The sequence below is a fragment of the Leopardus geoffroyi genome, chromosome B3, assembly GCF_018350155.1.
Source record: "Leopardus geoffroyi isolate Oge1 chromosome B3, O.geoffroyi_Oge1_pat1.0, whole genome shotgun sequence".
In the NCBI taxonomy this organism is placed as follows: domain Eukaryota; kingdom Metazoa; phylum Chordata; class Mammalia; order Carnivora; family Felidae; genus Leopardus; species Leopardus geoffroyi.
The window spans coordinates 36839639-36864589 of record NC_059337.1 but is presented as its reverse complement, the minus strand read 5'-3'; the positions used below and the strand labels follow the sequence as shown (position 1 = coordinate 36864589).

The following is a 24951-nucleotide window of genomic DNA, read 5'->3' as shown; positions in this document are numbered from 1 at the left end:
TGCGTGTCTTCACTCCCTCATAGTCGTCTGGACTCTCCCAAGCTGACGCAGAATGATCCAGAGGCTCTGTCCAAGGGATGTGCCTCCACAACTCCCGGGCCTCCGACCTCCCAGCCCCAACCAAACCCCCAACAGGAAGTTGCTCATTTTCCAAATTCCAGGGGCCAAGCCTCATTTAACCAGTTTGGGTTCCAGGCTCTTCCCTGTACCACTCAACATGGTCTAAGTTCAGAATACACTGATTGGCCAGGACTGGGTCATCCCCGGAACCAGAGCGGGTAGCCCTACCTGAACTTCAGGTCCGTATCCACACGAGTCCTGCTGGTGGTCCCTGTAGTGTTGTTGTCAGACCAACTCCACGGATGTCCCCTGCATCGGCTTCTTGAGTCACAGTCGGCCATCAGGTTGGACTCTTTCTCGTCTCTCCCCTGCTGGCATGCGCATGGCCTGCCTGATCCGGCCTGACCTGCCCTCCTGCGTCCAACCACCTCTCCTCGGCCCTGCTCACTCACCCCTGGGCCCAGCCTGCCACAGGGGCCTGTCTAAGGGCTGGTCCAGGACTCAGGGCCACCATTGTGCAAAGCTGCTTATTAGGGACCCACTGTGGGAATCCTTCCAACCATGAACAATGAGTTTCTGAACAAAGATAAAAACAGCCTTTGCAAGTCAGCAAACGAGAAAAACGGAATTGCTCACCCCCCCTTCCCTCAGCCGCCTGGCCCTTTTAACACAGTGGATAAGAACGAGTCTTCCAGCATCAGGACGTAGGCTTGAGGCTTAACCGCCACTTACTAGCCAGGCTAGTTGTCTTCTCTTTGAACTTTGATTTCGTCAGTGAAATCTGTACGAGGATTAAGGGAGGCCATGGATATAAAGCGCATGACACAGTAGCTCCTAATCTAGAAGCATCATCATTACGCTCTTTCCAGGCACTGGTTCTGCATCGGGAAACACACACCGATTCCAGGGATGACCAATGTCAGACACTATGGGGAACATTTAAAAACACAGGACACACTCCAAAGCCAATGGAGCCCCCGGGGTGTGCCGTGGCACTCGCTCCGTCCTGCCCGCCCAGGGGTTAGCGGTGTTCTTCCTGTAAGGCACTACACTGTGTATCTTCCACTTCTGGAAGCCCACAACAGCTGGGCTCCCCGCAACCACAGTGCAGCTGCGGATGTCTGAGCAGCAGCCCAGGAAAGGGGGTCCTGCCTTCCACGCCGGGCTCTCCCACCGCCTTGCTGCATGACCTTGGGCACATCACTCACCCTCCCTGATTTTGGTCTCCTTTTTGGTCAAATGGGACGGTGGAGGACTGGGTGATTTCTAAGGGCCCTTCCCTCTCAAGGGTCCATCCTGTGCATTTGCTGGCACTCAGCGGGAAACCTCTGTCCTGGGGGCACCGTGACGGGCAAGGAGGAGGTGGCAGCAGGGATTCTGGTGGAAGGGAAGAGGGCTGGCTCTGGAACCACACACCCCTGGTTTATTACTGGCGCTGCTCCTTCCTGCCTGCATGACCTTGGGCCAGTCACGAAACCGCCTGTAGAACAGGGATAACGGCACTTACCTAAGGCAGCTGTGAGGATTCGGTAAGATGGAGATGACGCACATACAGCGTGGTACCTGGCACACAGCGAGTTCGATAAATAGGCTTTTAGCGCCTCCCCACCCCCCCACCCGCCCCTTGGGCTGAACTTCCTCTTCCTCCTTGTCATTCTTGACTAACTTCAGTGAAATGGAAATAGTTCAAACAGACCTGGGTTTCATCCTGGCTCCACGTCTTCTTACCTCCACATCACTTGACCTCAGTTTTCCTCATCTGTAAAATGGGCACGGCAAGACCTTTCCTTAAGGGTTGATGTAAATACTTGGTATGATTGCTACAGATAGTCTGCTCTTCCCTTAATCCCATCAACACTAACCCAGTCATCACTATGCATTTTACCTTACATTTTATAGCATGTATGTCCATTATCTACATGAGTCAGCTGGTCTCTAAAGCCCCCAAGGAGGTGGTCAGGGTCAGAACACCCAGGGCCAGGTCGGAGACGCTCTCAACTTCACCCCCTCCCCATGTTCTTTGGCCGGCTCCGGGAGGCACAGAGCATGCCCACCAGTTGATCTTCACCACCTGGTTGCTTGGCATGGGACCTGGCCTCTGGGAGGTCATCTTCCCCGCCTTCCACCTGGGGCTGGAGGGTGTCTTTGCCAAAGAAGAGGACAGCAGGTGTCTGGGCACCGCCCAGAGACGGGGTGGGTCAGTCTCTCCCCAAGAAGCACCTCATTCTGCTGGAACCACGCAGAACCAGGCCTTGCTTGAACTGAGGGTTCAAAGACGTAAGGCAGAGAATGAACATAACGTGCATACGCATTAACTACCAGAGTATTCTACCATGGCGTGATCCTCCTGGAAAACACAGAACCTTGCACGGGAGCCTTAGAAATGTCCAACTTTTGGTTCAACGGCCCTGCTTCTAAAGCTCTGTGCGGAGAAATCCACAAAAAGTAGAACAGAACCGCTGCAGGGGGAAGTGAGAAACAACTCAAACCTCTAACCATGTGGTTAGACTGAGAATCAAGCGGGTCAGAATAGTTAATGGACAACTACATAGCCATTTAAGATCCCATGCTTTTGAACTCTTCAGAGGTAAGAGAAATTACCGTAATGATGGTTAAGGAAAGAAGGAACAAATTTGTTTTATCCATCCCTGGGGGCTTCAGGTGAGTATTCTTTCCAACAGAACCACGAAAGAGAACTCAAAATAAGGTCCCAAAGTTGGCCTCACTTTTGGGTGACTGTTTCGGTGTTCGAGGAACTCTTTTGCTAGCTTTACATCTTTTGGGTTTTTACTCTGAAGACGAAGCTTTTAACGAAGACCGCACACCACTGAGCCTGGCTTTGAGAACCCCAAGCCTCCAAACTTGGCACCAGGTTCCATACTCTGTAAAGAAGCTATTTTAATCAGGTAACCGATGCTAACGCTTCCCCGCATCAGCTAGCAGGTTATCTGGAATGCATCTTAGAAAGATCAATGGCCTGCTGGACTCAAAGAAGCCATCCCCAAAAAAATTGTATAAAAAGATTTATTGAAATTTATCAATGACAAACAGACATAAAACTCAAAGTTTGGCTCTTCTGAGGAGGAGGAGAAAAACCGGTGCAGATGTTCTTTTGTACAGATGAAACGCGGGCTAGGAAAGAACACGTCACTTCTAAAGCAATCCAGAAGGGGGACACGAAAGCAAACCTGTACACTCACTAGGAATTTGCAGTCATTTCAGATTTCCACTAGGTAAGAAAATACAATTTTGCGTTAGTTTATCCGTGCTCGGGTGTATGAAAAAAAAACCCAGCCGACATGCAGCACTGCCTCCCGTGCCTAGGTTTGTAAAAACGGTCTAAGCACAGAAGTACACGTGGAAGAATTCTCTGGTCATTTTTGTAAAACAAGGCGCTCGAGTATTTTACAGAACAAGATAGGACAGTTTTGTGTTTCCTTAATCTTATTTTAAAGAGGTTGAAGTTTGAGGGTTTGCTTCTTCTCTTTTAATTGTCATGACCAAATCCGTTCTACTCATAACCCATAAGCCTGCTGTTTTCGGCTCTCTGGCTCATGGCTCTGAAGAGTGACGCCACAGTCTTCTTCACAGAGCAAAGCCCACCACCATCTGTGAAGAGGGAAAGGAATGAGAGACGGGGAATGTCCCCCAACCAGTGCCAAAATACGCCTTTAGGTTGCTATTTACAAACCAGGGCGTTGGATGCCTCTAGCAGGCCCAAGAAATGCAGAAATCACGGGAACGAGCACAAGAGGTAAGACGTGGCTGGTGCTCAGCGCCTTCTGGGCTTCGAGAAACCAAACGGAGGCCAGCCACGACCTTCCAACTGACTCCAGAGACTCCGGAAGTACCAGGAGACAGAAGAGCCCTCCAAACCATCCTCTTTGAGAGTAAGAAACAAATGCTCACTTGGTGTGTACCTTAGCTATCGCATTTACAGGGACAAAACCAGACACAAAGAAAAAGTAGGGGAAAAAAATAAAGAGTGGCAGTAAAAATAGTATTTTATTCCACCCCCTCCCGCCCTCCCTCCCCCCACAACCCCCAGTACACGTTTCCCCTCTCGTTCCCACAGCAACGTTACAATCAGAAAAAAATAAGTTTCGGGGGGCGGGATTTCGGGGGGGGGGTATGGGTAAAAACAGTCAAATCACAATAGGAATTTTTCAAAATAGGTTATTCCACTTAGTCATCGTCTTCTCCCTCATCTTCAGGTTCTCGTTTTCGCTTCTGACCCCTTTCTTCTTCTGGAAGGAGAAGGAAAAGGCGTTTAGGTTAAAACACTGAGCCTGCCTCTCACTCGACCCACCTGCTGGGAAACCAGGGGACCATACGTCTGGGAAGCTGGGCCATCCCTGGCAGATCTGAGGGGGCAGATCTGCAAGCCAGGGAGGCACGGGGGCCTCGGATGGGTGTGTTCTACCCTCGGGCAGGTCCCCAGGGCCTGTGCGGTCCGCTGCCGACCAAGGGAGCCAGGCTAGCTGAGTAAAAAGGCTGCCATACCACCAACATCTTCTTCGTCTTCCTCGTCGTCTACTTCCCCATCGTTATAACCCTCTTCATCCTCCTAGAAGAGAATACAGACAGCAGACATTAGTGATGCCCCTGGCCCAGGGACACGCTGAAGAGGCCACTTCCCCAGACAGTGAGATCGAGAAGGTGGGGGCCTCTCAGAGCCTCACAAGAACCTGCCACCTCAGGATGGATCCAAAGCAGACGTTCCCTTGCATCAAGGATCCCTTTGAGAAAATGACAAAGCTCTGAACCCCTTCTCCAGAAGAAATCGCCCACATCACACACAGTATCTGCAAACAATGTTGGGGGGATGGCAGATTCTAACCCAGTTCAGAATTCTGACCTGGAGTCCCTGTAACTCAAGCAGCTTTCCAATCTGTGCGCTCTCGGGAGAGAAACTTCCCCAAGCCGACTCTGTCATGCACAAGCCAGCCGTGCTTTTATTTGCCCTCAAAGTAGTTTTCGCTTCAAGGGAAGACCCCGGTTTTAGCAAATCCAGGTTCTGTGGGCAAGTTCAACCTCACGCTACCCAGCCTGTCCACCGCCTTGCACACTTGGATCACTCGGAGGGGACGATCAATCCCAGGCCCCTGGAGGACATCATTCCCAGCTCCTTGAGATTCAGCAAGGTGTGTGAATTCATTCTCAGCACAGGATCCCTGTTTTACGCTGCTTCTGAAGTCCTATGCTAGCTGAATCTCTACATGTTGAACACTGTTCCTAAAGCATCAGGCAACCCATAGTTTAAAAAGAACCTGGTGTGGGGCAGTCAGTTAAGCGTCTGACTCTTGGTTTCAGCTCGGGTCATGATCTCTCCGTTTGTGAGTTCAAGCCTGACATCAGGGTCTCAGCTAACAGTGCAGAGCCTGTTTGGGATTCTCTCTCCCTCTCTCTCTGCCCCTCCCCTGCTCATGCTCTCTCTCAAAATAAATAAGTAAACTTCAAAAAATAAATAAAATAAAAAGATCTTGATGAGAACCTTCTTTTTGTCAAGAGACATATCCTTTTATAAGATCACCAAATAGTTTTTCAGTCTGTCTGCTAAGACTTTTTTGGTCTGTGTGTAAGTTCAACTTCACTGGAAGCTAGAACTCTTGCAGATGGTCAATGAGATTACAAAAAAAAAAAAAAACCAACAAAACCGTGCACGTTGGGACTCCTGTGACAGGAAGCACAAGATGAAAAATCCATTAGCCAACATGACTTACTGCCCTGTCCTGGGGGGGACTGTTTTTCTAAGTCTTTATTTTTTAAATATTTGCAATATTCTTGCAGCCTACACCTAGGGAAAAGGGAAACCCAGCAGCAGAACTAGGCGGGAACAAGGCCGATCTTTTTCTATTTGCCTTGCCTTGTGCCTCTCCTAAGTTTGGGGTGGGCAGGAGATCCTGTCCAAATGGGTCTGTGGCAGGATAGAGACAGGAAATCGGAGAAGGTAGGTACCCTGTCCATGTTGTTCTCACTTTCAGCCTCTCCAGGTGTAACTTTTTTGTTTTTTTAATGTTTATTTATTTTTGAGAGAGAGAGAGAGACAGAGTGCAAGCAGGGGAGGGGCAGAGAGAGAGGGAGACACAGAAACCAAAGCAGGCTCCAGGTTCTAAGCTGTCAGCACAGAGCCCGATGCGAGGCTTGAACCCATGAGCTGTGAGATCATGACCTGATCTCACAGAGGCTTAACTGACTGAGCCACCCAGAGGCTTAACTGACTGAGCCACCCAGGCGCCCTTCTGGGTCTAACTTTTGTAATCAGGAAGAGCTGATTTAGAATTCTGAACAAGTCATGGAAAATGACTATTACAGAGAGACTCCGAACATCCAAACACAAAACCTAGCACAAGACCTTGGAGAAGGGTATAAAAGCCTAAAATAGTAAGTGGTATTACCTACAAATTTTTATATTCTCTTAAGAATTCACTGAATTGATCCTTCTTTACAACTCAGATGTAAAACAATACCTATCTTACAGATGAAGAAATAGGCTCAGAAAGGTTAAGGAACTTGTCCAGGGACACAGAGCCAGCAAACGGTAGAGATGGGATCCGCCCTCCTCAGACTGTGCTATTAGTAACCCTCACAGACACGCACAAACCTTGTTAAGACGCTGGGAGCAAGCCAATGTATTAGGATCACAGCATTATTTCCACGTGTGCTAGGGACCCTTGTCACTCTGAATGGCACCAAGCAGGGTCTTCTCCTATCACCCACGAGTTCAAAGCAGTCTTTGATTTTCTCTAACACACTCTAAGTGCTCAGTAAATATCTGAATTAACGTATGAATGCAAAAAGGCAGAAAATAAGGATGTGGATTCCCTAAGAACTAATTTTTGCATATAAACCAGGGCTAGGTTTATTCCACCAGCACATGGCTCCCCTCCTGACCTGCCTCCAGAATCTTCTCCCTCTTCCTCTCCCGGGGCTGGCTGCAAGCCTGGACTCCCCCATAGCAGCCCCATAAAAGACCCCGAAAATGGTCTCATTTCCCCAACCAGGGTTTCCTGGCTGCCAAAGGCCGATCACTGAGGCCTTTAAGTTGGACAGAGTCATAGGCAGCAAGTAAGGGGGACTCTGGGAGCTGGTGCCCCTGCCCGGTTCAGCCTCTTACCTCTTCTTCTCCACTCACGTCCTCCTCTTCTCCTTCCTCCTCCTCCTCCTCATCCTCCTCGTCTTCCACTACCTGAGCATCTTCATCATACTCTTCCTCTGTGCAGCAGAAATGGGGACAAGGGAACTGGTGGTGAGCCCGCCTCCCTCACAGCACGAGCCCAGGCTGTGCATGGGTGTTCCATACAGGTAGTCCCCCGGGGGGCCCAGGACCCTCCCACGCCCACTCAGGCCCAAAGCCTGGAAGCCCCAGTGTGACTGAACACACCCTAGGGTCATCCAAAAGCTCAACCCTCCTCCCAAGTTGTACAAAAACGAGAAGGTCCTGGGTGAAGGCTCAGCCCACAGAGAACTCGCTGGATCAGAGGAACAAGTTACAGGGTCTAGGAAGGCAGAGAAGTCAATTCATTTGCCAAGAGCATCTAGCCAAATTCCTTGCTTTAAAGGTGAACATCCGAGTCCCTGAGGGGGGATGTGACTTGTTCAAGGTCATTCGTCAGAGTTAGCCACGGAGGTGGGCTAGAAACCTGGCCTCGGGACTCCTGTCCTGGGCCCTTCCTGTCATACCACAAGATGGAATAAACTAAGGCAAATGGGTGTCTTGAGTATCTGACCTAACAAGGAAACTCAAAAATCCTATGTCTGAATTAATGGACCAAATGTCTCAACTCTCTCTGTTACTGTGGCCATGAAGAACCCGCTGGGAAACTACACTACGCTGGCACAGGGGGGGAGGAGACAGGACACGCTCCTTTCTTTCCTTCCTTCCTTCCTCCCTGCAGGTCCTGCCGCTCACTGCTCAACCTCACTCTCCCCGTACCACCAGGGGGCCCAGCATGCCACTCGAAGCAGCCTCTTGTACTTCCGGGGCCCCTGGGGGCCCCTGGGGCTCCAGCCTCCACACCCTGCAGGTCCCGCCTGTGGCCCTGTGGGCTGCAGCCACCAGGGGGCCCCACAACCTCTCTAGCTCATGACCTCATGTCCACTGCTGGACACCCAGGTGAATGGGACCCTCAGGCCACACCCCACCTTCCTCTGTGCGCTCACCAGCCCTGGGCTGGGGAGTCCACGGTCACGGTCACACTACAGAGAGACACTGTAGGATCTCATTCCAGGGGTGGGGACTTCGGAAAAGAGGAAAAACTGGAAGGGAAGGTTTAGTTAGATTTCTTAAAGAGTTACCACACTATCAGGCAGTGTCACGATGCCTCTCTGGGGTTCGAGCCCCAGTGAGAAAGATGAGGGATGGTGGCAGCAAAGCAGCCCCACTCTCCCCACCCCACCCCACCCCCCGACACCCACCATCCTCGTCCTCCTCATCGTCGTCCAGCCCCTCCACATAGCCCTCGGCGTCTGAGTCGGGGGCCTCCTTGTCATCCCGGTCGTAGCCGTCGAGATACGTGAGCTGTGGGAGGAGCTTGAACACGTTTTCTCGGTAGTCGTTCAGGTTGGTCACCTCACAATTGAAAAGGTCTAAGCTCTTGAGGTTTTCTAACTTTTTCTGCAAGCAGAAACATGAAGTCGACAGTGAATGATCTGTGGGAGGGCAGGGGGGAAGCAGGAGGGGGGACTGAGCCAGGTGGAGGAAACAGCTTTGCTCTGCCCAGCCCCGTCACCCTGGTTGGTGGGCCTCAGTTCCTTCACCCGGAAAATGGGAGGGCGGACTTTAGGGCCTTTGAAGCTCCATCCAAGGCCAACACATTTAGTCTGCAAATACAGCTTTGGCCGTGTCAGTGACCGGCTTCAAATTAACCTGGGGCTCCCTGGGGCTCCAGCCAAGAGCTTTGCGGCTGCCCCTGGGACGAAGGAGCCAGAGGGGAACGAAAAAGGCGCCACGAACAAAGAGACTCCTGATGTGTCTATTACTAATGATGGTGTGGATGACGGCCATTCACATAGCACACTAGGTATTAACTCAGTTTATCCTCACAGCCCCGATAAGGTAGAAGTGATTACTAATGTTCAGTTGCTCTCAAGATCTCAGGAGCGAGAAGTCATTCTCAGCAGGTCAAGGGCAGGGAAGGAGTCTGGGCTGTGGTCTGGGTGGGCGAGCCCAACACCCTCCCCCAGCCTGAGGAGGTGAGCGTAAGGCATCAATCACATTGATAACCAGGGAAGGAGAAGCTCCAAAAACATGTGTGGTCTGTGCAGGGAGAATAGGGTGTGTCTGTCTGTCTGTCTAGGTCAGACCTTTCATCGTAAGCCGAATCACAATGTTTTATATACACATACGCTTGGTCTCTACACCTGCCTCCCAAAATACACATATACAGAACTTCAAAGATCTTCCTATGAAATCACGAAATCAAGGCTTCCAGGTAGATCCAAATAGTTTTGCTTTGCCCTAGGAGGTTGGTGGAAGACCTAAAAAGAAGTTCTGTGGTACGCATATACTCGTAGTTGACTCCACGCCACAACAGGCGAAGTCGGAGCTTGGGAAAGATGTGCCGGCTTCTGGTTCTGCCGTTCTGGCCCATCAACCTGCCCCTCGAGCGTCCACAGAGGGCAGGGAGTGCCTTTTGGACAAGAACCCTACAAACCCGAACTGAGGGATGCCTCAACTTCTACTCTGTAAACCTAGAAAGTGTGGCAAACTTGGCAAAATACCCTCATGACCTTTCCCTGACTCTAAGGTGGATGGCTCGTGAGAGGGTTCTTACGTGTATGTTCCAGGTAGAATGCTTATTTAACGTGGTAGTATTTCCGTATGTCAAGAAAGCTATTAGTCAAGGACAGCTGAAATCAAGGGAACACAATCACTCAGATCCAGGTAATGGAGAAATTGTTATTGTGACCATGCCTTGTCCCTTTCTGGTGAGTAAACCCATGAAGTTTGGGGTGTGTTCAGCTCTATGGAAATGAACAGGAGCCAGAAACACGGCCCACGTCTCTGAGGCCCTGGTCACTATCACACCAAGGACTAGAGACCATGGCTCAGTCACTCTCTGCCCCTCAGAGCAAGGCCTGCATCGAGGCTCTTGCCCCATGCCATTCTGTGCCATCCAGGGGGCCATCCCACCATTTGGGGGTACCAGCCTCAGGCCAGCAATCCAAGGAGAAAACAGGTGGGCCACTCCCAGGGGCAGCTTAATTCTTGGGTGGCTCCTCCCTCCCCAACAAGGGACTATGAACCAAGCTCAGGTTCCCAAAGCTGAGCAGAAACTGTAAGAAGAAAAGCACTGGACCAGAAGTTGAGGCCAGGGTCCTACCCCACCCCAGCCCCCTGACTACCCACTCTGGCAGTGTGAACTTGCTCAAGCCATTTAACTTCGCTAGGCTTCAGCTTCTCTGCGGACAAGGCAGAAATAGTAGCTCCGAGTTGATCTCATAGCACACGAGAGTCAAATAAAGTAAGAGACGTGAGAAAAAGAAACGAAACGAAGAGAAAAGAAAAGAAAAGAAAAGAAAAGAAAAGAAAAGAAAAGAAAAGAAAAGAAAAAAAGAAGAAACAAACCCCAAACATTCTACAAACGCAAAAGTAGTATTCCCTGATATCACCTCCTCCCCCCTCCCGCCCCGAGGAGAGGGAAGGACCCGAAAGACTCACCAGTGGCTCTATTGTGCTGAGGTCTTTAATTTTGTTGCCACTTAAATTTAGATGCGTGAGGTTCGGACACTTTTCTGCCAATACTTCCAGGCCCCCTGAGATTCTGTTATCGCTTAGTTCAAGCTAAACAGGGCAGGGAGGGGAAAAAGCAGAAAGAGCTCTTAACACGAAGGCGGAGGGCCCAGGGTGCCCAGCCCTCAAAGTCGTCTGAGGGCCTCGACCACGGGCGTGTTGGCGCACGCGGCCGCCTCACCTTCGCTCGCGGCCCCTCAACACCAAGCAACGAGCGACCCTCTCCCCTCCTCCCCGCGCACACTCCTAGACTCTATTTACCTTCTTAAGTTTGTTTAACTTTGGTAAGTTTGCGACTGAGGTGAGGCCTACGTTGATTGTACTTAAGAACTCCAGTTCTTCAAATTCATCTGTGAGGCCCTCGATTTTGCCTTCGATTGACCGGCAGTTGTCCAGGACGAGCTCTTTCACCTGCAAAGGGAAGGCCAGCGGGTGGTCAGACCCAAAGAGCAGTCAGTCCGTCCTACACTGCAGGCTGCACCTCCTGTCTCTTCAGGGGCATCGTGCGGCCAGCACCCACCCGGGTCCTCCTGCCGTCTGCGGTCCTGAGGGGAAGGACGGAGGGGGTGGGCACACGCTCCGGGCATGGTGGTCTCGTTCCAACGCCACGGTCACACTTCTCCAAAACTCCCCTTAAAAATAAGCCGCCACAGTCCCCAGCTTCCCACCAGCGCCAGCCACACCGTCAGATCCCCACCGCCCTCCTCCCAGGCCCTGTGGCCTCAGCCTGACCACCTCCCACGGCCAGCTACTTCCCCTCCTTCTGCCTCCGTGTGCCTGTGACCCTCGGCGTGCAGACGGGGCCCAAGACACACACGTACGCCACCCTCACCAGCTCACCGGCCAGAGCCTGCCCACTCGTCACCACAGTCACCCGCTTGGCCTGGCCCCTGGTAGGGGCTGCAGACTAGGCAGCCCCCCACTCTCTGTTCTCTAGACCAGCCCCGTGCAACAGAACCTCCTGCAACGATGGATGCCTCCTGCTCTGGCCAAGAGAGGAGGCGCTAGCCGAGGGTGGCCACTGAGCACCTGTGACCCGGCTGGTGAGACTGAGGAACTGAGTTTTCACTTTCATTTTCCTTAATTTAAATGTAAAAAGATACTTAGAATTACCATACGGGATAGTGCATCTCTAGACCCTGCTCTTCCGGGTCCTGAGCATAGATGTGAAAGGAAAGAATGGAAATCCGCAACCCTAGGACGGCCCCGTAATGCATGCTGAGGTCGTTGAAGTACAAAAAGTCAGTCTTTGGAAGCACCTCTGTGACCCTGTCTGGCCCTTCTTTAAAACTCCCTGGAGGTAATTTTGCCGCTGGAGTTCTTAGATTCTCTTCTTTTCTCTTCTTACTCCAATCTGGGTCCAAATCCTTTATTTCTGATGATGTAGAAAGACGAGTTTGGCTCAGGTCATGATCTCATGGTTTGTGAGTTTGAGCCCCACCTCAGGCTCTCTGCTGTCAGTGTGGAGCCTGCTTGGGATTCTCTCTCTCTTCCTCTCTCTCTGCCCCTTCCCCACTCTCTCTCTCTCAAAATAAATAAATGAACTTTCAAAACACCCCCCCCCCAAAAAAAAACTGAGTTCCTTTATTTAAAAAAAAAAAAAAAACTCATGAAAAGCAACTTCTCATTAGGTGGTTAAAAGGTAGATTTGGCTGAAGGGAAGATTCCAGGTTCCAGTACAGATGGTGGGGAGACAAGCTGAGGAACACATCAAGTCCCAGGCCTCAATGTCTCTGGGGAGTCAGCAAGGGAAGCCGGGGTGCCCAGCCCTCCAGGAGGGTGCCCCCGTGACCCACTCCTGCCCCAGCAGTCTGGCTGCTCCTTGGCCACCCAGGGCTGGCAGGCACCTTAAAGGTAACTCTTCCTGGCCGCATCTGGTGCTGGACACAACATCCCCACCTGTCTGCTCCCCACAGCCTCAAGGAAACACACATCACCATCTCGGGATCTGCTGCCCCCCTAGGACTTCCCCCTACAGGTTCTGATTGGTCACGGATGGTTCAGACAGTACAATCTAGTTCTTCCAAATGGCAGTCCCACACTGTCCGAAGGGTCATGCCAGCCCCTCAGAGCCTTTTCTTCTCCTGGACAAGCAGATGGCCTTCTGTTCTAACCAGCCCCTGTCCAGAGCCCCTCCGGCCCCCTGAGCAGGCCAATTTGCTCAGACCTTCCTGCCGGGCCCAGGATGACCGGCTTGCCACAGTCCTCCAATCCTCCCTCCTGCTCAGGCATCTCGAGGCCAAGCAGAAACCTGGGGGGACAGAATCGACAGTGGGCCTGCTGGGCCCCTTCTCAGCCCACCCTTGTCAGCGGGCAGACCAGGGGCGCTCGGGGCACATCTGGACTGCGGAGCCCCCACAGTTACCCTGCTTTCTTCTTCCCTGGAAGACAGAGGTGGTGTGCCTAGCCCAGCGACAGTGGCAATCTGCCAGGAAGGGCAAAGCCAGGCACAGGAGCTCCTTCCCAGAGCTGACCCGTTCTGGGCCTAGGCAATGGCCGCCAAGTCCTGCCTTTCCCCTCGGATCTGGGATGGGAGAAGTTAAATCCTTTTCCACTCCCTCAGTCCCCAGGAGAGGCCAGATGTCCAGGTCAAGCCACCTTCTCAAGGTCACTGGCAAGAGTGCCTGGGAATAAATCCTGAGAGGCCTTCTGCCCTAGGGCAGGAAATCAGCGTAGAGCCAGGAAGCCAGGCCTTAGGGGAGCAGGGCAAACGGAGGGAGGTTCACAGTGCTGGGGAAGGGGGTAGGCCCACCTCCTTCATCTGCACCAAACTCTGGAGCCACAAGGCTTGCGGTCTTCGGAAGGCGCTGCAGATTCTTGGAGCTCCACCAGAGAAAGACAAATACAAGCAGGGATTCCAGTCCACCCTCAAAGATTTCAGACATGTGGTTTTTCCAGACGGGTCAAGGGCTTCTCCTCTTTTTTTTTTTTTTAATTTTTTTTTTTTTCAACGTTTATTTATTTTTGGGACAGAGAGAGACAGAGCATGAACGGGGAGGGGCAGAGAGAGAGGGAGACACAGAATCGGAAACAGGCTCCAGGCTCTGAGCCATCAGCCCAGAGCCCGACGCGGGGCTCGAACTCACGGACCGCGAGATCGTGACCTGGCTGAAGTCGGACGCTTAACCGACTGCACCACCCAGGCGCCCCAAGGGTTTCTCCTCTTAACGACCATTTGCCAAGGAAAAGAGAGCCTTAGAGATGGGGGTGGTGGGGCTGGGAGTCAGGGGAATTCCTCCTGGAAGCCAGCCTCTTTTCCAGAGAGGCACGGCGCTGCCTGGGAATTCTACGGACAGGCACGGGGTCCCAGTCCCGGCACCCCACACGACCGCCAACTGGGGGCCATTCCTCCCGGGGGATGATATGCAAGCGGCTACCACTAATGTTTTTATTAATAGGAACCATCGGATCTTTCCAGAGCCTGCACAGGCCCCCTTGAAGTGCTTTGCTGGCACCAGCTGGTTCACTGGTGGGAATGGGATTTTCCCATTCCACAGCCACATCAAAACCACCTATCCTAATGGCCCCTGGAATGGACATAAGACCCCATGCAGTGAACCAAGGTGGTCAGTGTTGGCTCCCGACTGGTCCTCAGATGTTCCCAAATATGAGGCGCACTCTCCCAGACTCCCCCAACTCTCCTATAAGCTCTCCTGAAGCCCCTTCCAACAGGTCCACCAGCAGGGTGGGGACCGCTCCTGGCAGTCCCCGCCCTGGTTACACTTCCTCCGTAACCAAAACAAAATCCAAGCCAGCCCTCCTTCAGATGACACTGCGATTAGGGAGCAAGGATGTGGAGAGGGGCTGGGGGACCTGGCACCCTGCTCTTGCCAAGCAGGAAGAGGCTGCTTCCAGCCGCTTGGGCAAGTCTATGCCCTCTGGAGTGCCGGCAGTGGCCAGTTATAGGTCAGGTCTGCGGAGCCTCTGGGACCACCAATGGTTTCTGCATTTCCTTCCTGGCAAGAGTTTCGGCAGTGTTTGGGGTGAGATCAAAGATGTGAGAGAAGGGCAAGGTTCAGACACTGCGGCTGCTGATATCACCAAAAAGCCCAAAAACCACGAGGGGGAAACCCACTGCTGCTTTGGGGAGTGACTGTCACTTTGGGGATGGCAGGTAAGCCGCCTGTGAAGTGCCTGAAAGTGACCAAACAGGAAAAAACAAAAACACCGGCCCAAGAGGTGATCTGGAGTCATTCCACGCACGTCCCCCGAGTCCCCCTGGGTCCACAGAGGGTGGCCCTTTCCTAGAGCTCCAGGACAGACTCCCACATTTGCAAACCTCCAACCAGCCCCAGCACTCCTCAAATCCACTCTGAGCTCCTGATCCAATTCCAACCCACTTCCTCCCGTCTCTGTGCGGTGGCCGCCACTCCAAGCCCTTCCAGGCAGAGAACATATCCCTGTTACATCCAGGGTGTGTTCGCCTTAAAAAAGAAAAAAAAAAAAAAATTAAGGTCCACTTCCCCCTGCCAAATCCTGGGTGTGAGCTAAGTGCAAAGTTAAAATTAAACTGGAAATTTGTACTTTGGGTTGAGACTCTCTCCCAAGCTTCACTGGCCCTTTAAAAATATCTGAATGTGGTTGCTCTCTAGCCCAACAACTGGCTTACTCTGCTGGTAGCTTTTCAAACACCCATGGACAAAACTACACAGGATTCTAGGCTTCACTCCTCAGGTGTCAACACCCAAGAGGAGTCTGCATGTTCACACTCAGCCCTCGCGAGAGGTCAGTGGGGAGGCCACTGAAGCTTCCCAAGAAATCAGACTGTCCGGCTCCAGCATTTCCTGAAAAACTTGTCCCCAAAGCAAGGACACAGCAATCATTTCTCACCAACGGGAGCTGAAACGTCCGTGCTAAACACAAACACATTATTACTCTAAGGAACAACCCGTTGCTTGTTTCAAAACTGTGAAATCTTGTCTTCACAGCTCTCTCAAATGTGACCATTTCCTCTCTATTCTCTACACCGCAGTCCTGATCACAGTCATCGAAGTCACTCTAAGTCCGATTCTGCCTCCCAACGGGGTCTCTGTGACAGCGGGGGGTGCACTGGACTACACGAACAGGTCAAGGACCTGGCTGGCTGAGGACCCTGACTCTGTCCCTGAGGGCTGGGCTCTGCCTCTGCAGAAAGAGGAGAATGGGATCTGTTTAACTTGTGAAGTACAAACCCCAGCCTAGAACACATTCCTTGTGTGTGTGTGTGTGTGTGTGTGTGTGTTTGGGGGGGGGGGGGAGGGACAGGGAGCTCCAAGTTCCTACACTGACCTAAGTGGGCCCTCCACTCTGACCTCTCCTCAATCTCACCCTGGCATCACAAATCGAGTTCAGGCCCCCCCCTCCCCAGGAAACCTTCCCCACACCCAGCTCTGAGCATCCCAGGGCACTGAGGGCAGCTGCCACATGAATCATTTAATCGTGTATTAAGCATCCGATCCTCCTAGAGGTCAGGGACTGTCCTTCCCCGTAATCAGCCTAGCGGGGAGCGGACACCAGAGCAACTGCTTAACAAATGTCCTGCTTACCGTGCCAGGCACAGCACTAGGTGCCGGGAGTACAGAGTGAGTCAAACTTACAGTGTCGCGGGTCCCCTATACACTGAATGAACCCGACCTCTTATAAACAACGTTTTCCACGTGCCTTGTGTCCCCCAGGAGGCAGGCCAGCTGCGCACGCTCCTTTTGACCTGACCCAGTGCTCCGCACGCCAATCTCTCGCCTATTAAAAAAACCTCCCTCCACCAAGGGTGCTCCTATGACACTGTTCACCTGGGTAAATGCTGAGGGGACTCAGGGGCAACGCTGAGCCGGTGAGCCACAGCGGGGTCCCTGCCAGCAAGAGGTGTGGTGGCGGCTGGGAGGAGGCAGACGGCTGGTAAATAACCTCAGAGCAGCGTGCCAGGTAGCAGACCGAAGGCTGGGACAGAGTGCATTCTTCAGATGCCTCTGCCCCAGACGGGACAGGCATGTTAAAGGAAGACAGGAGGGACCCAAGAAAGGGGATGTACTATATCAAAGCCAGGACTGGCTATATCGTTGGCAGGGCTTCGTGCAAAATGAAAACATGAGCCCCCTTGGTCAAAAATTAAGAACTCCAAACCCGCGACAGCAGCGCATTGAGCCCAAGGGAGGGCCCTCCTAAGCACAGGTCACATGCCCGTGATCAGCTGGCCCTGATTTAAATGGACAGCTTGGGCCTAAAACAGAGCCCACTGAAGGCCAGAGCCAGAGAGAAGGAAGCTTTAGTGAGAACAGCTCTTTATTTTCCCAGCACTTCCGGAGGCAACGTGGAGAGGTGGACAGAAGGCAGGCTCTGGAGTCAGAGAGACTTGGCTCAAGTCCACATTCTCCACTTGCTAGCTCATCTCACCTCTCCTGAGCTTCCGCTTCCTCCAGTGACAACAGTGCCCATCACCTAGGGCTGGATTAAGTGAAATAATGAATGCACTTAGAGCATTCCCAGTTTGGAAAAAGCCACTTGCCTTCTCCGTGATCCACAAGCCACCTTTACCACGGTGTCCACAGCCATGCCACAAGAATGGGAACAAAGGCAAGCCGCCACATCTGAGCCGCCAAAGCGGTCTCTCATGGAATGCACGAAGCCTCTTAACATTCTGGAGAACTAAGGTAGTAGGCCCAAAATATACCCCTCTCGACCTTACATCTACACCTCTCGTTTTTGGCCTTGTTTTCCCCCACTGGCCTCGAGTCTCGATTTTCTTTTCTTTCCCTGAGCAAGAATGCAACAAATATTTGTAGCTTTGGTCTTTACCTGTCCGTCCCTGACCAATTTAGTTTTCAGGTTCCAGTCTTGCACAGAAGAGGAGACTCAAATCAAATTGACCCCGCGTTTTTTTGGTGCTCGTGGGTTTTAAATAGGTCAGCTTTTAAATGGGCCATCCCCCGCTGCAGATCCCATTTCTGGCTAGAAGGCCAAACTCTAGTTCTGCTTAACAGTCTTGTGTGGCAAGACCTGCCAAAACCCAGTCAGGTTCCACGGAGGGGAAAGTCAGGCTCTGGGAGAAAAGTCAGACATTTCGAAAGCTGGAAAGGCCTTTGGGATCATCTAGGTCAGTGGCTTTCTGACCACAACCCACAGTAAAAATATATTTATACCCTGGCTCAGTGCACACATGTCCTGTGTATACAAGACATGCACACCGAAACGAAACGTACCCTATTACAATTACTGTTTTCTGTTACATTAAAAAAAAAAAAATTTTTTTTAATGCGATTTTTTTAATGCGACCCACCGTTTGTAAAATGCTGGTCAAGTTTAGCCCTCTTTTTTTCCAGAGGAAAGAGCAAGGTCCAGAGTTGGCCCAGAGTCCAGGAACCTTGAGCTGGGTGATTCTTCTGTCAAGCTACCCCATACCACCCCTCTGAGCAGAAATCAGAGGCCCCAGTGGAAGACTGGGGAATCATCCACATAGCTTTCAAATTTCTGCTAACAGGAGGATATTCTGCAGCCTCAGTGGCAGCCAAGACTCTGGCCTCCACACCTTAAAGATCTTTTAAAATCTTAACTTAAGGGGCAGGGTCCCAACACTACCTTAAAACCAAAAAAAAAAAAAAAAAAAAAAAATCTCTCCAAGAAAAAAAAGCATCTGAGTGTCTGGATTTTGTTTGTTTCCTACAATAGAGCTCTGAAGGCACGGGTGGGAGCACATGGCCGCGGGAAGTCGGTGACGCCATCCTTATTATTTTAGGGAACCGTGGAACGCAAGCCGAGGCGCGCTGCAGCGGTAATTAAGCTGTCGGCCAGGGCCCGGGTAATAGGCTAAGCGCCGGCTGGGGGAGGGCCCGCATTAACATAAACCCTGTGACTGGCTCCTGCTCCGCCTGGAACCGGCTCCCTACCTCCTCCAGCGGGTGCGGGTGCGGGGAGGTCTCGGTTTCTGCCTCGGAGACAGAGAGGAGCTGGTTCCACTGCGGATGCTTCCTCCAGCCAGAAGGACAGACTCGCAGTAACCGGAGGCGGGCGGGGATGGCTGTAGGACCTGGGCTTCCGGCTTGTGGCATGGGCCCGCTTGGCGCGAGTGAGCCCCCGGCACAGCCGGGCCTCCTCCCTGATGTTTCGGCCCTGGCTTTCCTCCCCTAACACCTCATTCCTCCCTCCGGGGCCAGTCTACATTCTACTCCCCTTCAAGACTTGTCAGTTCCACTTCCCTGACCGCCCAGCCCCTGCCCTAGCCCTGTCCGCCTTAAGAGTATGGGAAGCAAAGTATTCCCAGAGCGGCAGAAAATAGGGCCAGAAGGCTGTTTGGACCCAGGACGTGGGGAGGGGGTGTCTTGGTCTGACTTTGCTGGGGGAAGGCAGTGTAGTGGGAACAGGGAGAGATGAGGTCTTGGCTCCGGTGGATGATGCGATCGGTTGGCAACCTAGCAGGCTACATCTTCTCCATGGTTGTTGTCCCTTCCCACCTTTGGTGGGTACTGGATGAAGCAGGAGTTTGAAACTGGTCCCAGAAGGTGGTATCTGAATGGTGACCAGAAGGAGGAAAGAGGGACAAGAAGCATGAGGGTGCTGATCAGGCAGTCAGATGACCTGGACCCTGGTGCCCACCTTGCCAGGGACTTGCTGTGTGCCTTGGGGGAGAGCCACATCCCTCTCTGGGTTTCTGCCAGCCCCCTAATTCACACACTGGACAATGGAGCCTGAGCACAGAGAGGAGATCCTTTCTAGCTCCAAAATTCTGTGGGTCCATCTACTTTTAGTCCCACTCACATCCAAACTCAGCCTCTGTTCCTCCAAAAGGAAGTGAGAGATTTCATGGACCAAAAGAGCTCAGGAGTCATCACTGAGGGACGCCAGAAAGGAAATTTGGGGCCCCAGGCAATTAATGAAACACAAAAATCAATCGTGTAGTCTCTTAAAACACACCAGGGTCACGAAAACAGCCCCCAGAGGCCCAGGGTGCTGGGTTCCAAATGCAGCAGTCTGGCATCGTCCCATCTGATGTCTGCCTTTTCCCAGGGCAGCAGGGAGCAGGCACCTCAGCTCACGGGGTCCTATTCCCTGCTCAACAATGCTGTGGTTCATAAAAAAACCACACTGTTCACAATGATCTTATTAAATAGCCACAGCACTGGCCCCACGCAACAGAAAAGCCATGAGGAGACTGAAGGGGAAGGCCCAGAGAGCAGAGGGGTAAATCCTGACCAATCTCCTAAAACGCTGCTTTGATCATGTCCTATCACGTCCCGTCACTCCTGGTCCACAGACTTTCATGGCCACAGGGACTGCAAAGTCGGAGAAGGATTCCCAGCCCCCCAGCCATCAGTGCTCCTGGACCAAAAACCCTGTGCCTCTTCCCAAGGCAGCTTGTCCCCACCTCACCTCTCTGCCAGCCTCCCTGCCCTGCAGCAAACACGGTGGCACCACCTGGCATTTCTTCCCTATATGACAGTTTACAAAGTGCTTCCCCAGGCATCACTGCATTGAATCCTCAGACAACCGGAATTCTACTCATCCTACTCGTCTCCCAGGGAAAGTGCTCCTTCCACCAGGGTCCTCTGAGAGCTGCTGCTCGGCCACAGAGGGCATCTGGCAGTTCTTCTTCCTGTGATCTTTTCTCCAAACACAAGCTTCCCAAGGGCTGAGGTCTCAGTGTTCCCCGCTGGTGCCCTGCCCAGAGGGGCTGGCTTTCAGTAAATACTTGCTAAATGGTCAAACTGGAACGGGTCACTGAAGCTAGAGCAAAGAATGGAGTGGGGGGGGGGGGTGGCGACGGCTCTGAAGAATCTTCTAGATTCTAAAAGGCTAACTAATCCCTAATTCACTTTCCTTTTTTAAAATTTTATTATCATGTTTATTTATTTTGAGAGAGACAGAGTGTGAGTGGGGGAGGGGCAGAGAGAGACAGAGACACAGAATCCGAAGCAGGCTCCAGGCTCTGAGCTGCCAGCACAGAGCCCAACGTGGGGCTCGAACCCATGAGTGAGATCATGACCTGAGTCGAAGTCGGACACTCAACCAACCGACTGAACCACCCAGGCGCCTCCCTAATTCACTCTCTTTAAAAAAAAACTTTTTTTCTTAAGGTTTATTCATTTTTCAGAGACAGAGCGTGAGCGGGGGAGGCACAGAGAGAGAGGGAGACACAGAATCTGAAACAGGCTCCAGGCTCTGAGTTGTCAGCACAGAGCCTGATGTGGGGCTCGAACTCACAGACCACGAGATCATGACCTGAGCTGAAGTGGGACATTTAACCGACTGAGCCACCCAGGCACCCCCCTAATTCACTTTCTGAAGCAAACCATCCCATTAGTTCCACTCCTAGACAAATCAACAAGCATGGCTTCCTGGGCCCTCTGTCCCAGCTGCCTGATGTGGTTGATTTGGACTCCTGAAATCAGATTCAGGGACTGTCAGCCTGGCTGGGGTCACCTGTGGACAGCAGGGGCAGTCTGATGTGGAAATGCCACTGGAGTCCTCAGGTCAGCAGAGTCCAAAAAGAGGGCAGTGGGTCCAGTGTGGACCTTGACTGCTACCCACTCCCTGTGGACCCCCAAGTGGAAGAATGGTCTGCAAAACAAAAGTTAATTCACTTCCTCAGATCCATGGGCTGGCAGGTCAACCCTCTGCCCAGCCCAGCCCAGCAGCACAGCCCATCTGAGAAGACACCTCACTACCCAGACTCAGACTCAGAGGCTGGGACGCGTCCCACAGCCTCTGGACGTGCCTCAGCCAAATTTGCAGCTGGCTATTAAAAAGTACATCACAGAACCAAAGGACCCCATCATCACCACCTCTAGGGAACCACCAATCCTCTCCAGCTCCTCAGGCAACTGATGAAGCTCTGTGAAAACCAACCCAGTGACTCACCCAAGGTCACACAGCCCATTATGGAATCAGACCTTGGGCTGTTCTCAATTCTCCCACACCCTAAAGCACAGGCCTCTCCGTGATGAACTCCTGGAAGCAAGAGGAAACAAAGGAGGAAAAAGAAAACAGCTGTGAGGAAAAGAGCCCCATGCCTGAACCTGGCCCTCCTCCCTCCCTCCCTCCCGCCTCCACACACACACACACACACACACACACACACACACACACACACGCACACACACCCAGCAGGACCGGAAATGCCGAAGAAGCAGAGAAAGGCTCAGTGGCCTCAGAGTCGAAACTCTCGACCTTGGCCTCCTTCCCTGCCACCTCTACCCAAAATGACAGTGGCATTGGCAATGACAGAAGCAGAGCAAGTAGTGTGGTGTGGAAGGCCTCATGTCCAACCACCAATAGGAAACCGCTGATTTGGGCAGAAATGGGAACCCATCATGCAGAAGAGCCTAAAGCTGGGGGCTGAAAGTTTTTTCTATCCAAGGCCACAAAGCAAATTAGCCAAGGGTCACACATGAGAAGCAATTTAATCTCTGTTCTTTCTCCTTCAGAAAAATGGGACACGTGCACCTTAGCCTAAGCCTGTAAATGAAAGGCTATGGTAAAAGTATTTGCAATGGAAATGCTGAGAAGTGTTAGCTCCCCCTGTCTACTAAGTGGGAGGGCAGGGATGGGAGCAATGGCAGGAGGGAGAGGGAGGGAGGGGGAAGAGAGGGGTGGGCGGGAGATGGAAGGCAGAGGGACAGACAGACACTGAGGAAAAGACACAGGCAGTCAAAGGCGGGAGAAAGGATAAAGTTGAAGGCTCTGCATGTTTTGCTTTACTTCCAGAGTTCCACCCTCTTCACGTGGATTTTGGAGACAGAACTTTATTCATGTTTACTATCTTTTAAAATAGGAGGGGCGCCTGGGTGGCGCAGTCGGTTAAGCGTCCGACTTCAGCCAGGTCACGATCTCGCCGTCCGTGAGTTCGAGCCCCGCGTCGGGCTCTGGGCTGACGGCTCAGAGCCTGGAGCCTGTTTCCGATTCTGTGTCTCCCTCTCTCTCTGCCCCTCCCCCGTTCATGCTCTGTCTCTCTCTGTCCCAAAAATAAATAAACGTTGAAAAAAAAAATAAAATAAAAAATAAAATAGGGGACAGGGTGGGGCGCCTGGGTGGCTCAGTCAGTGGAGTGCCCAACTTCAGCTACGGGCATGATCTTGCAAGTTCATGAGTTCAAGTCCCAGGTCAGGCTCTGTACTTACAGCTCAGAGCCTAGAGCCTGCTTTGGATTCTGTGTCTCCCTCTCTCTCTGCCCCTCCCCTGCTCGCACTATCTCTCTCTCTCTCTCTCTCTCTCTCTCTCTCTCTCTCAAGAATAAACATTAAAAAAAATAAATAAAAATAAAATAAGGTACAGGGGCACCTGGGTGGCTCAGTGGGTAGAGTGTCCGAATTCAGTTCAGGTCATGATCTCATGGTTCTTGAGTTCAAGCCCCGCATCGGGCTGGCTGCTGTCAGCTTAGACCCTGCTTTCGATTTTCTGTGCCCACCCCCCCCCCCGACACACCCATCTCTCTGTCCCATCCCTGCTTGCGCTCTCTCTCTCAAAAATACATCTTAAAAAAATTTTTTCTTTTAAATGCCAGAAGCCAAAACCAAAAACAAACCCTTATAACCTTTATGATTCTTGAAGAGTCTGAGAGGGGCTCAAATACTAGAGACAATGTAAAAGTGAACCGAATGTGTTCTGTCTCCCAGGCGAGGTCACCCCAAGGCTGTGCTGACAGCAACAGGTCAACAAGGACCGAGGCTCCTTGGGCAGGGTCTCTATATACACTCTGCTCCGACGGGACTAAATCTTGAATTCTGAAACTTGAGGCAGAACAAACTTGAGGAAGGCACCCAGGGTGGGAAGGCCCCTGACAACGGTGGCACTGGGAGAACCATCAAAGGGACCGGTGATGTTTTGGCCGGAGGGTGGGGGAGCCCTTCGACAGCCATCTTTTCCCAACTATCTTGAAGGAGTGTCCTGTGCACACACAAGTGCGTTTATTCCGTGCTCTCCTGTGCTTCGAGAACGAAGATCAGTGTGCAGGAATTACAATGAGGCAGTTTTCGGCCCCACGTAAATTATGAGAGTGTTTAAATCATTACAACTGTCCCAGAAAAGAATAGGCTGCTCTGAAAAAAAAAAAAAAAAAACAAACCAGTGAGCGGTCTCCCTAAGCATACAAATCAGAGGCCTCTAAGTGACCGTCTGCAGAGGGCTCTAAACAGGGCTGAACAATTATTAAATGGAGTGATATTGTATGATGAAGCGCTGCAGGGAGACAAGCCTTGGGTCTTTTCGCCTTTAAAAAAGAGGCTATGATTTGCTTCTTTCCTCTTTAAAGAAGTGTTACTTGTTTAGGCCACAGGGCAATTTACAATTTACCCGTTCAATACTGTGTACGGAGTATCTATTAGATGCTGGGCACCTGTGCTAGGCAGACGTTAGGGATACCGTGCAAAGCCCAACTTGCCAGGCTTCGTGGGCTCACACATCGGAGGGGACGGGGGTGAGGCAGGAAAGTGATCAATGTAGTCCGTATGTAATATGAACAGATACCATAAAGAGAAAACAGCAGTGGTGGGGAGGGATGCCACTTTCCTATCCAAGGGAGTTTCCAGTGGGGACTTGAAGCCACGGGAAGAGCTTTTCAGGCAGAGGGAGGGAACAGCCAGGGCAGAGACCCTGAGCGGGGAGCATGGGTGGCTCTCCTGGGAGAGAGGATGACAGAATTTGTGGAAGAAGGGAAGGAAAAGAAGAGGAAACGGTGGCAGGAGAAAGGGGTGGCGAGAAGGATGCTGTCACATCCACCCTTACACACGCCTGGGACATTCTGCACCTAACTTGTGTGGCAGGGTGGTGGGTTTCACAGGCAGTGGGTTTCACTGTTGGGACCACAGCAAAGGGGGTTAAGACCCAATGTGTGACCGTAAGCCTGCCCTTCCATAAAGGCGAACAGTGAAGGACGCTTACTGAGGACTGTGCTCAGCTGAGTGTTTCCAGGTAGAGACTGGCCCACACCACACACCTCTGGGAAATCTCCTGTGGCGGAATGTTCTGCTTACGAGTGTTTGGGCTCGTGAAGAGCATCACAGAAAATCTGGTTTAGTTCCAGGCTCTACCACTTAGGAACTGTGTGGCTTTCGTTGGGCAAGACTTCACTGAGACTCCATTTCCTCATCTGTGAAATGGGGAGAATCCTCACCAACCCCACACGTCTCTGAGGGACCAGATGAGGTAAACTGTGCAGTCCTGGACGGTATGAGGAGGAATTTTACACTCAA

At 52.0% G+C, this 24951-nt stretch overlaps 1 protein-coding gene across 6 annotated transcripts in view; it reads right to left on the bottom strand.

Annotated features, from left to right (window-relative positions):
• Positions 1 to 3068: 3068 nt before the first annotated feature.
• ANP32A (acidic nuclear phosphoprotein 32 family member A) overlaps positions 3069 to 24951 on the bottom strand; it is a 40387-nt gene continuing 18504 nt past the window's right edge. For 5 of the 6 annotated variants that reach the window (XM_045449287.1, XM_045449285.1, XM_045449284.1 and 2 more), the window contains exons 2-7: positions 11057 to 11206; positions 10724 to 10846; positions 8479 to 8677; positions 7178 to 7275; positions 4564 to 4627; positions 3069 to 4307 (exon numbers count right to left, since the gene is read on the bottom strand). In XM_045449287.1, coding sequence (XP_045305243.1) covers positions 4246 to 4307; positions 4564 to 4627; positions 7178 to 7275; positions 8479 to 8677; positions 10724 to 10846; positions 11057 to 11206 — 696 coding nt within the window. In that variant the 3' untranslated portion in view covers positions 3069 to 4245. Of the gene's footprint in view, positions 4308 to 4563; positions 4628 to 7177; positions 7276 to 8478; positions 8678 to 10723; positions 10847 to 11056; positions 11207 to 13547; positions 13572 to 24951 lie in introns of those variants that run through there. The other variant, XM_045449288.1, reaches the window with a different exon arrangement.